General features: G+C 43.1%; 1 protein-coding gene across 3 annotated transcripts in view; it reads right to left on the bottom strand.

Annotated features, from left to right (window-relative positions):
* Positions 1 to 12407, bottom strand: part of SLC25A13 (solute carrier family 25 member 13) — a 117746-nt gene that overhangs the window by 36457 nt on the left and 68882 nt on the right. For all 3 annotated transcript variants that reach the window (XM_048510970.1, XM_048510969.1, XM_048510971.1), the window contains 5 exons: positions 6027 to 6165; positions 5169 to 5262; positions 4910 to 4994; positions 2246 to 2330; positions 1024 to 1182 (listed from right to left, as the gene is read on the bottom strand). In XM_048510970.1, the coding sequence (XP_048366927.1) occupies positions 1024 to 1182; positions 2246 to 2330; positions 4910 to 4994; positions 5169 to 5262; positions 6027 to 6165 (562 nt within the window). The remainder of the gene's footprint in view (positions 1 to 1023; positions 1183 to 2245; positions 2331 to 4909; positions 4995 to 5168; positions 5263 to 6026; positions 6166 to 12407) is intronic.

Genomic DNA, 12407 nt, shown 5'->3' with positions numbered 1-12407 from the left:
CTCTTTAACATCACGCTTCTCTGTTGTTCATGTTGGATGATGTTTCCCAATGTTTTAGCATTGCAGATTTTTTAAATATAAGATATGTCTAGGCATTATAAAATCCCCTGACCCCCTACAGAACATGTTTTTCATAAGAAAGTAGTTGATCTATTTGGTTGGCTCACAGTTCAGGAACAAAGGTAGGAAAAAACATGTAGGTAGTGTTTCAGCGGTTTCCAAAGGTAGAGCAATTTCCAAAGTTGAACAGACAAGCCACTTTTAAACTGAACAGTGGTTTGTCTGGTTCAGCAATGGGAACTGCTGGCTGATAACACCAAAGCAATTATTCAGTACGTGTATCACTTATTTGGATTATGGTCCCTGCCGACGTAACAGAAGTACAGGCAGTGCAATTGCCTGTACCAGCTTATGCTTACTGGCAATTATTAACTATATTTATTGTGAAGCTACACTGTTGACACTTTGACCGCTTTTGCTATTTGTGCCACACTAATATGCTAATGGAAAGTTATTAAGTAACATCACATTGACCCTATATTTTCATTATGGTGCCTGCAGTCTTTGAAGCAACTATGTTTCCCCCCCACCCCACCCCCGCACAACACACACACTCTTACACACAGCATTTCTCTCATTTACAGTTAAGAGATAGGCAGGTCAGGCCTGTCCAATCAGTGCAGTTCAAAAGAGAGGAAGCCGTTACAAAAAAGTACTTCCAATATTATACTGACAGGTAATTTCCATAGAGGACATAGGACAGTTGGGGGGGTATGAAGACTCCCCCCCACACCCCAATTTTTAAAAATGCACTTAATTGAACACCACAGTAAACTATGGTCAAATCCAAGACAGGAAGTCTTCAATTTTCACTGCATCCACATGAAATGGGAGGAGCAAAGGGCCCACACCAAAGTCCTGCCCCCAAACCGCAAATTAGCAGTTGTTTGTGAAGACTGGATGAATAAATACGATAAATATCAACAACAAAAAATAAAGAAAGTCTGGCATTTAGATACTAACCTCTGTAGAGCCCAAAGAATCCTTCATAGCGCAGCACTTTCTTAAAACAGTCAAAGCTGTTCTTGTACATCAGCTCCCCCACAAAGGACCCAGTGGAGCGCTGGTTCTGCATTCTGGTTTTCACAAGATCAATTGGATATACTGCAGTGGCTCCAACAGCTGTAAGTTGCGAATTAAACACAAAAAAAGGAGTTTGAATGTGGCCCACCTCCATTGTAGCTGTTCAGTTTTACAGATTTTTGCCAATGTGCAAAGGCATAGCAAGAGGGAAAAGCACCCGGTGCACTGGTGCATCCTCCATCCCCCGCCCCGGAACACGCTCGTCCCATCTCCACCACATCCCTACAGGGGCGCACGCCAGTGTGTCATGCACCCCCACCCCTTGGTGCTACGCCTCTGCCAATGTGCCTCATCTTACACTCCTCATCTGTCCAATAGATCCCACTCTGAACTGCCACAGAAGGCAGACTGCCATTTGTGTGTGCGCGCGTGTGTGTATAGAGAACACATGGAGGCCCATGGAGTTCTCTGTTTTGAGACTGCTGTCACTGTCCTCTTTGGAATGTCATCCTAGGCATCTTATAGTCTATTATATTTCTCTGCATTAAAACATTCTTTGAGACAAGCCAGACAGGGAAAAAACTCCAGGAGTTAGATTTCTAGTCTGATGAAAGCAGCACTGGGTGCAGCATTTCTGACGGACTGATGGGCTGCAACGGGCTCAGGCATACTTAACTTTGCATAGGATCCAGCAATTAATTTATTTAACAGGTACAAGAAAATGAACTACACATATAATTCCCCTGCACACTGCTAGCCCCCATGCACAGTCCTAGTCACTGAACTTTAAGGAGCCGTGCGATTTTTCAATTCTCCTTTCAAAAGTCAAGCCAAGCGGCAGTTCTGATTTCCAGGATGCTCTGCCAACCTCTGGAGAAAAGCCACAGCCTATTTGGGCAAGGGGCATCCTTACAACCCCTGGACAGCAGCAGGAGTCAGATCAATATATTTCTAGTCTGCAGCTGAGATTAGTCCTAAAGTATACTTGGTAGAATCCTTACATCAATCAGGGAGTTCACAAAAATGGGGCAGGCCAAACAATTTAGATACACGTTTATAAGCTGCAGGCGTCCTTCAGTCAGGAAGGTATTTAAATTTGGGGGGAGGGGAGGGCTAGAGCAAAAGAGGGAAAACCAAACTTAAACATATTTCATTCATTTACCTCCAGCAATAGAACCAAGGGCAAACCTGTAGGCAGATTCTGCTACCTGGACAAGAATTGGCCGAGACAGTTCACCTGGAGCTCGCTGCAAGCGTAGAATTTAAACAGAAAATGAAAGGAAAATCATTATTCATTGCAATTGTGCAGGTAGCATGAATCAAGTGTTCAGTGCAGCTACTGTCAGTGGAAGAATGTGGGCTGGATGCCGCAGAATAGATCTGCAGGATCCAATCCAGGGGAAGGTGTCACCGCGACAGATCAAGATGCAAGAACTTTCTAAGTCAATGGTTAAAGAAGTTGCTTGCAATTTTGACCACCAGTAAAACACATTCCAGTCTGGCTCTTCTACAGGATTTGTTTGCAGAGTCCTGTCAGGATCTTAACTGTCCCAAAATGCTTTCTTAAAAGTTCAAGAAGTTGCATGAAGCAAGTGAGAAAAGAAAAGGAAAATTCCTCCCGTCTCTAAATGCATGCACACGCAACATACTGGAGTGCGACAGGAAGGTAATTGCACGAAAAAGAAAAGCATTCAAACAAGAAGCTTAACGGCTGTTTTTTCTCCTTGAATACCAGGAGCACACAAGACAAAAATAGGTAACAAAAGTAATGAAATGATGCCACCTGGGTTACTTCACAATCATAGTTAATCCCAAGCAAAACATTAGTCCGAGTTGAACAGGGTGCAGTAAAGTGTAATTTATGAGAATGGGAAGGTGAGTTATTGCCATTTAGACAGCTCGCAATATTGAAAATCAGAGTTTAACACGACACAAGAAAGTACTCCACTAGTACAGAAAGGAGGAAGAACCCAGGTTTACCTCAGAAAGACAGCCTTTCGCTACTGCACAAGATTCGGTTTGACAATCTTTACTCAAATTTCTAAGCACCATAAACAGCCAGATGGGTAGAGGAAGGAAAAGGAGAGTAAACTCCTCCTCCCTGGCCAACCCTCCCTCCCCATGTGAATAGTTGCTTGAATTAAGGAGCTTTCCGGGCTGTGTGGCCATGGTCTGGTAGATCTTGTTCCTAATGTTTCGCCTGCATCTGTGGCTGGCATCATCAGAGGTGTATCACAGAGAGAAGTCTGTTACACACTGTAACACTTCTCTCTGTGATACACCTCTGAAGATGCGAGCCACAGATGCAGGCGAAATGTTAGGAACAAGATCCACCAGACCACGGCCACACAGCCCGGAAACTCCAGCCTACAAATCTCAGTTGAATCCCGCCGCGGAAAGCGCTTCTCAACAACTCCCTATGTAAAACCTTTCTTTGGCTTAAAAGGGGCTCCCTGAATTGACGCTGAAAAGACTGGCAGCATAAAAGGTACACAAGGAACAGAACTTCGTTCACTCAAGAGATCTATAGTTCTATGTGCTACTGATACGTGTACCAAAATATTTCTGGCCTTTACTACAGGCTATGGGCTCAGAGTACTCCACAAAAGAGCGTCGACACAGAGATCTCTCCCCACACGGTATCCTCAACAGTTCAGCTCAGCTTCCCGCAAGAACTGTCCACGTCGCACAGAGTCATGCACTGAGACTGTGTTGCTGCAAGAAGCAGCCACCGCAAACATGATGCTTTGTAGCCGCCTCCACTCAACATGTGAACGGACCTCTTATGGCTTACCCCTTCCAGCAATTTCTAAGACAGGTTTTGGGAGTGAGCTAATATGAGCGTATCGTAACATACTTGCTCCTTAGGCAAGGCTAAAAATGCTGTAGGGTGATATCGGGCGGGAGGAGGCAGCCAAGTGAGGAGGGCCTGGCTCAAGGCCTGCTAGACCCAAAAATGTAGCCTGCATCAACTCATTGTGGTCAAACTGGCGTCTCTGCACAGACCCAGAGTGTAGAGAGGGGGGCGAGGGAGAACCCTCGAGCTCTCAACATACAGAATTTGGTTTGCCTTAAGTGATACTTTTTAGAAAAACAGAACTACACCCAGGTCTGTATCAGTTTTCTGTACATGAAAGAGATCCAGAAAAGGGGTTCTGAAAGAACGTTTTTCTCTCTTATCTTTTGCTCCATGTAACAAAGGATCATTATCCATCAAGCCATACCAAGGCAAAAACAACGAAACAAAAAGGGGTCTTAAAGATTTGAAATGGTTGCGACAGACTAAACAGAACCATCACTCATTTCAACACTTTTATGTAGCCTACGATGGGATAGATGTTCAGTCTTTTAATGTACTCCCCCCCCCCCCCTTCCAAGCAGACAGCTTTGCAGTCTGGGTGCCAAAAACGACATCTAGGGCAGAAAGCGTGAAGTGCTTTCCCTCATTAAAAATACTGCAAGGATCTGGGAGGACTAAACCTCTTCAGTGAGTCAGCCATATCCCCCCTGTCCCAAAAAACCTTGTTAAAATTACACCTTTGCACTTTTTTTGTTTGCCACTACAATCAAATTAATCTTTCTTCAAACGGAGAAAGAATGAAAAAAAAGGGTTTTTTGTTGCCAGTTTAAGTGAAGATATAACTGTTCCCCACCCCCACCCCCAAGCACATTTCTTACATTTAAAACTGCGAAGGAATTAGGTGCAATATTAATGTGACAATGGGAGGTAAGCGTAGGCTACTAACTGCTACTGGGGAGGACCACTGTGGGACTACCAAGAGCACTGCTTACCTCCCTCCGCCAGCCACCCTGCCTGCCTCCTCACCTGTCTCTGAGCCTCTGCCAGGTTGTAAGGCAACGTTCCTTCTTCCAGGGGAGCAATTCTTTCAATATCAGTTAAAGTCAAGCGCCTGGGGAGATGAAGCCATAACGAAACCGAAATTTAAATTAACAAGATGGGAATGAAACCAAAGTTACCTGCCTCAGTGGGCAATATGCTACGGTCGATTTTGGGCCCCCGCGCCGCTTATTTCATTGTTGTTGTTGTTTTTTCTACAACAAAGGAAGTGTAATTTTCAACATACCCCCGTGGCTCATATAAATCTGCTAACTGGAACAAGATGTCAACTTCCATGGGCGTAACCTGGCCAAATTTCTGAGCTGCCAGAACAAACTCCTCTGTAACAGAAAGGGGGGAGGGGAATGAACAACTAATCGAACAACATTGCATATCTACAAGGTCCTGGAATCACCAGCATTTAGTATTAAACCAATAAGCTGCAGTAGGAGGGAGAATATATTGTTACTAGTCTGCTTGCTGATGCGTCTGTTTTAAATATTATCTCCTTCATCCAAATAGGTGAGGCAAGTCTGGCTCTACAGCTGAGTTATAACAGTGCGACTGAGGATATTTGACATACGGTATCAATCAGTTGTGGGTCAGAGTGGAAAAAAAAATAGGAGACAGAGATGTGGAACTTTTCTTGCAAGTACATCCCAGTAGGATACATTAATGGATGGTTGGCACAGCGGAGGGAGTTCTCTATAAAAGCGGTTAGATAGAGCAGATAACAGCTTGTTGCAAACTTGTAGATCAGCTTACTGCAATACCAATACAAGTGGATGGAATTTTTCATCTACCCTTGAAGGTCACTTTAATAGGCTGCCAATTTGGCACACATCCTAGGAAGTTTCTTGAAACTTTTAAACATCTTTACATTCAGAGCTCATTCAAGCCTGCCTTTAGGACCTTTTGCTAAAATTAAAAACAAAGCAAAAGCTTCCCAAAAACGAAGCACAGAGGCAAGAGCGACGGCAAAATAATGCAGCCCCGCAACAGGCTTGGAGAGGTCTGTTTTCTCAGGTTAACCTTGATAACTCAAAAGAGGAAACTGAAGGGAAACGAAATCTTTCCAGAAACAGCTCCCAAGGTTTCAACTAACCTTTAGTGACTTCCACGCCTTTTTTATTTCCAGCCAGTGTGCTATAGATTTTTCTAATGAGTTCCATGTTATTAAGAAGGGTATTAAATCCATTAAAATAGGAGAAGCTGACTTGATGAGAAGTGGTACCTCCAGCAGCCTAAACCGGAGAACAAAATGGGAAAAGCGGGAAGAGAAAGAGAAGATCTTAGAGGTGTTTTATTTTTTTAAAAAAAAATTTGCAACATCAGACAGCTTAAATAAAATGTGAGAGCAGGAAAAGGCTTGGGGAATACTGTTAGTTTTTTAAGACAGCAAGGGAAATCGCAAGGGATTTTTAAAATGCAAAATGAAAAAGCCTATAATAGATTCTTAAGTTACTGAAGCTAATCACGACCAGCGCTGCAAAGTGGCTTCCCCCATCCAGTGAAACCTAAACAAACACATATGCAGGATTATAGCAACATGGCCAGTGGTAATTTACTGAGTTCAAGTTTCAATACCATTTCAGTTGGAAAATGTTTTATAAGTTGCTTTACTTCTTCTAATGAGCAAATCTTAAAGGCTTAAAAATGTGAAGGATATTACTGTCTTGGGGGGGGCGGGATCAACAAAAATCGCATCACAGCACTAAAAAACCTGCATACTTGAGGGATTACAACTCCCCATATTGCCCCATTAGGACCCTCCAATCCTTGGAGGAGTTCCTATTAGAGGTCACTGGCCTGAAATATGTCCGGCTGGCCTCCACTGGACTTCCCTCTGGTGGAACAGGCTCCCTAAAGAGACCAAGACCCTGCGAGACTTGACGAGCTTTTGCAGGGCCTGCAAAACAGACCTGTTCTGCCAGGCATTTGGCCAGCTGGGCTGAAGTATGTTCCATCGTCCCAGCCTCTAGTGGGCTCAGGGGGAGGGGCAGAGGGAGGGCTTTTATCGCCAACTGTGTCTTTGCTTTTAAATATTGTATAGTAGGTTTTTAATTACTGTTGTTATATTTTAATGCCGTACATCGCCCTGAGCCCTTCGGGGGAGGGTGACTAACAAATAGAAATAAATAAATAAATAAATAAAAGACAGACAGACAGACAGACAGACAGACAGACAGACAGACAGACAGACAGACAGACAGATAAATAAAGGGGACAGGTTTATTATTTAGACGCAAAGAGACATCATGTCATCATGTAAAATTCTCTCACAGGCTTCTCAGACTTTGCTTTTAGGATCAGTTCACCATGTTAGGGTCTTAAAAATGCATCATCTTTAAAATGCATCAATAATATTGTCCTGAACAAATGCAAAGTCTAATTGTGAACAAATCTTCCCAGTTCCCACTATGAACCCAAGCAAATAAATAGGGGAGGATGAAATGGGCAGCCCAATCCAGATTTGGCGGGTGTGTGTGTGTGTGTGAACATTCACAGGGAACGGCTGTATCTGGCCACTACAGCGCTCCCTCCCCAAACTGGATTGCGCTGATAGGGATGTAAAACATTAGAATTATAAATGATTAAATGCTAAGAAATCATTTACCATTGATTTACTGATGTAAACATTTTTCAAGGTTTGGAAAACTGCAAAGGTTATTTCCTGGGCATTCCAGGATCACCTGGGCCTGCAGAAAATGTATTTTTCCAATGCTGGCCTTACTGTTAGTAACACATAAAATTAACACCCAATTATAGTAACATGTTTATGTTTCTTAACAAAAATCAACAGAAGAGCTGGTAACAAGTAAAACAATTTATGTGGGCTACATAGAATGAATGTCTGACTGTCTGAATGGTTGTTTTATTAAACAAATAAATTGATATATACCATGGTTTGATTGACCGGTTGACTTTGTGATAAGATATATTTGGGGAAGGGACTGCTAAACTAGGATTCAAAACCACGGTTTGCATTTGAGTTATTAATCATGGTTTGCAACTGCTTCCGAAAACAGAACACCTGTTTGTCCAGCAGCAGAGTCCCTTTGTGTTCCCAGCATAGACAGAGGGAAGCACATACCAACAGAGAACCTTGACGCTTTAGTAGCATCCAACTGTCAATGGTGCTTTCTAAGGTCCTTCCCTCCTTCCTACTAGCAATGACTTGCCAAGCAGGAATGACCTTCAGAGACTTCAGCATCTCTGACTTAAAATTTAGAGAGAACTGGTGTGTGTATGTGGAGGGATAGCTGTTAAGCATATATTATGTTTCAAGCAACAATTTACAGAATGCATTGAAGCAGCTGGAAAGAAAGCGGGAAGCGCCTGGCGACTGGGAAAAGAGAAAGGCAAGCACTGTCTTGTAAAAACATTGTTTTGTTTCAAGGTTTAAAAGTTCCGTAAATCAGTAGTTCGGGGCTGGAAAACTAATGATTCTTCAGAAAGAACAAGAGGAAGAGGATTTGTTTGCCTGAGGCTTCTTCCTCTTCCGTACTTTCCTATTTCTTTTTGCTGACCAACAACAGAGCAAGGCTTTGTCAGTAGCTTGCCAATATTAAGGGAGCAATCAGTTGCACACGGCTCAAACATCTGCACACAGCTCATATTATTGCACACGGCACATTCCAAGGTTGGACATAACTGTCATGTAGATTTTGCACATCTAGTCTGACACTTTGACAGCACCTGACAACAGTGTCCAGGGATTTCGCACTGTGGTTCATGATGGAAAAGGGGGAAAACAGACTACTAAATGGGATTTAGAAGCAAAAGGCAAAACACTGGGCCATTAGTGACTCACGGAGTGACGTCACATCACAACGCTTACTAAACTGCTTTACTGGCTGCCAATCTGTTTACAAGTTCAATTCAAGATGTTGTTCAAGGACATAGGTAAGGGGGGGTGTTTCCTCGGGTTCAACGCCCCCCCCCCCATGTCTGAAGCTCCGCTCCGTTTGTGGTTTTTAAAATGTTAAGTGTTTTTCGGTTTTTGGCCTACGGGGGCGGGGGGGCAGTTTTTAGGCTAGCAGCATCAAGCTTTCAGGGATTTGTTGGAATACTCTCCTGATGGTACCACCCACATTTGGTGAGATTTGGTTCAGGGGGTCCAAAGTTATGGACTCCCAAAGGGGGTGCCCCATCCCCCATTGTTTCCAATGGGAGCTAATAGAAAATAAGGGCTACACATTTGAGGGTCCATAACTTTGGACCCCCAGAACCAAACTTCACCAAACCTGGGTGGTGCCATCAGGAGAATCTCCTAAAAATACCCTGAAAGTTTGGTGCTGCTAGCTTAACAATTGAACCCCTGACAGCAGGCACCCCCCAAATTTCCCCAGATTCTCCTTTTAAATCTCCCCCTTTGGCATGGATTTAAAGGGAGAATCTGAGGCTCCCAGTTTAAACATTGAAAGTGGTGCTATTTCAGGGTGGGTGATTTCCACCCCAAAACAGCATCACTTTCAATGTTGTTTTAACTGGGGACCCCAGATTCTCCCTTTACGGTGGATTTAAAAAGAGAATTTGGGCTCTCTAGTTTAAACGCCATCGAAAGTGATGCTGTTTGCGGGTGGATTCCAGCATCACAGTGGCTGACCATAGGCCCCCCCCCCCCCGGAAAAACTCAGATTTTGCACCGGGTTTCATTTTCACTAGCTACAGCTGTGCCCACAGGGGAGGGCAGAAGGGACTGCCGGCTACCTGCTGGGAGCCCAGCTGGTGGGGGGCGGGGCAGGGCAGGGGAGTCTGCCGTCCCTGGCCTTGGAGAGCTGCTTTTACAAGCACTGAGGCTGGGGGCGTGGCTGGGGGAGGTGTGGCCATGCCCCCAGGAGCGGATGGGGGCCTGGGGCATGGCCCCACCCCTGAACCCCCCATAAAAAATCTATACCTATGACCCTGATGCTGGTTATACCTTTGAAGGCTTCACAACCTTCATCGTCTAGGAACCACATACTGAAGGACTGTCTCCTTCCATCTGTCCATCTGTGCCAACTATGGTAATCAGGCAGTCATCTCTAAGCTATCTCACCACTTAGGGTGGCCTGTCTGACATTGACCTGAGCCGAGATCTTTTCCATCATGGCCCTAACTCTGTGGGACAGACTCTCTGAAGAGGTGAAAGGTCTTCCTTGCAGATCTTTAGGGGGTGCTGCAAGGCCTGCCTTTTAACCAAAATTTTTGTGTGAGTTTGAACAGCAAGCATCTTTTAAGAGGGGAGGGGAGAAGGATGCTTGTTATTTTATCTTTAGTTTTAGCTGGGAATGTTTTAACTATTATTGTAAGATGCCTTGTAAGATGGTTGTAGATGCCTGTATTGTAAGAGGAAAGGTGGGACATAAAGGTTTTAGTAAACAAACAAACAAATAAAATATGGCAGAAAAGTAGCAGGGTAATCTGGTCTACCCTACCCTCTCAACAAAGCTGAAGAACAAAAGGAAACTGTCTTTTTTTCTTTGAAGCCTCAGTCTTGGTGACTGAGAATGTCAGCAACATCATACTTGCAAAGAACAGCAGCTTGGTCCTTGGTAATAAAGATATGGGCATTGCAAACTCATATTCTGACCAATGTCATTGTTAGGAAAGCAATTTTCTATCATACTTAGGAACATTTGAATTGAGAAAAATTGAAGGAGGGATAGTCTAAACTGCAGATGTATTAGAACGCAGTTGCTATGCTACCCATTGGTTTGACATACTGATGCATTTGACTTAACAATAGCCTTTCCAGAATGTAACTCAGAACTCGATCTCTGTGCAAAAAGAAAATTATTGTAAAAACATTAAAATAGATATTAAAGACACTGAAGTTCATTGCTGAGATAGACACAAAATAAGTCTGTGTATGTTTTCCTCACATAACTTATTCTGCTTCCAAAGCTGAAGATATCAGAACAGCTTAAATCTGCTTGATTCAGATGGATGCTTATTTGCACTACAATCTTAGACAGAGATACATCCTTTTCTAAGCACATTGATGTCAATAGGCTCTAGATCCGTGGTGGCGAACCTTTGGCACTCCAGATGTTACGGACTACAATTCCCAGCAGCCCCTTCCAGCATGGCCAATTGGCCATGCTGGAAGGGGCTGCTGGGAATTGTAGTCCATAACATCTGGAGTGCCAAAGGTTCGCCACCACTGCTCTAGATGGTGTAACTCTCTTTAGGAGTGTATTTAGTAGCTGTGGGCCCATCAGATATCAACTGTATTTGACTCGTTCCCCAATTCCTCTATGTCAGTGTTTTGAACTCTACAAACTATTAACTTTCATGTTACAATAGCTCAGATCTCCAGTCTACATCAAAAGATGCCATTAGGACACAAAAATATAAGCATCAAGCCAATTCTTTCGGTAGTCATTCTGCTGTTTGTCATCATCCTTTTTCTTTCATAACCAAGGAGATGCATGCACTCATGAAATTATTTGCCCACATTTTCTCAGATGAGTGCGACAGACAGATACATGTCGATTTCTTATATGTCAATTTTATTCAGTTACACACCAGGAAACTGGAACTTTGACATTACCATTCTGTATGAAACTGACATGGATCCAGTTATTCAGAGATAAAACGTTCCATGAATGTTAAGAGGACATGTGTCATCGTGGGCCTTGAGCACATACATAGTACACATACAGAGCACATTTTTAAAAAAATGCAGAACTGCTCTTGCAAAAGAAAACAGTTGGAAAATATAAAATAGCATAACATTTGGATATTCAGCTTTTGGTGTTTATATTAAACTGGAGATGTAAAAAGGGAATAACCTACGCAAAGGGATCAATATTGCTTTTCCTGTACTGGATTCCAGGAAAGTTTGGAAAAAATACCGGCAATGGAAAAAGGAAAAATAGTAGTATCTACACTTTCGGTCCTGTGGAAGCATTCCTGAAGTCTGTAGTGAATCTAGTAAACTAATAGGAGGTCTGTGAAAATGCACAGTATGCCAAAAATTGTTGAAGAATTTAAAAATGTTATGTCCAACATACACAAACTGTAGAGCTAGTGACTTACCATCTTATTTATAAGAGGCCATGCAAACAGTGGATTAAATTACGTAACATGCAAAGCACAAGTGAGCGTTCATCTCACATTCCAGTTCCAAAGTGCCCTTTGGTGCTGAACAAGTTGCCACCTCCTGCGTAAGTAGAGTGTTAGCCTTATGGAAAACAAGACTTCCCATGCATAACTGTCCTAGCAGGGAATAGTAGCTTTCTGAAGCAACATGAAAAAAATTACCCTGATAGTGCAACAGGTCATCTGATGCATCTCAAGGTCACCGGCTACTATTCTGTGCATGAGAAGATAATATGCCGATGATTCTGGAGAGCAATGCTTTGTCTAAATGGATTTATCATGAACAAATACAAATGCTTTCTCTTGCATCCAACATCTGGGTTACTGGTACTAGCAAAAAACACAAACAGAAAAATTATTTCTAAGTTCATCGTTCCTTTTGCCTTTGGTTCATCAC

This window comes from Sphaerodactylus townsendi, linkage group LG11, assembly GCF_021028975.2.
Source record: "Sphaerodactylus townsendi isolate TG3544 linkage group LG11, MPM_Stown_v2.3, whole genome shotgun sequence".
Taxonomy (NCBI): domain Eukaryota; kingdom Metazoa; phylum Chordata; class Lepidosauria; order Squamata; family Sphaerodactylidae; genus Sphaerodactylus; species Sphaerodactylus townsendi.
Note: the sequence above shows the minus strand (reverse complement) of the source record. Positions and strands in the feature narration are given on the sequence as shown.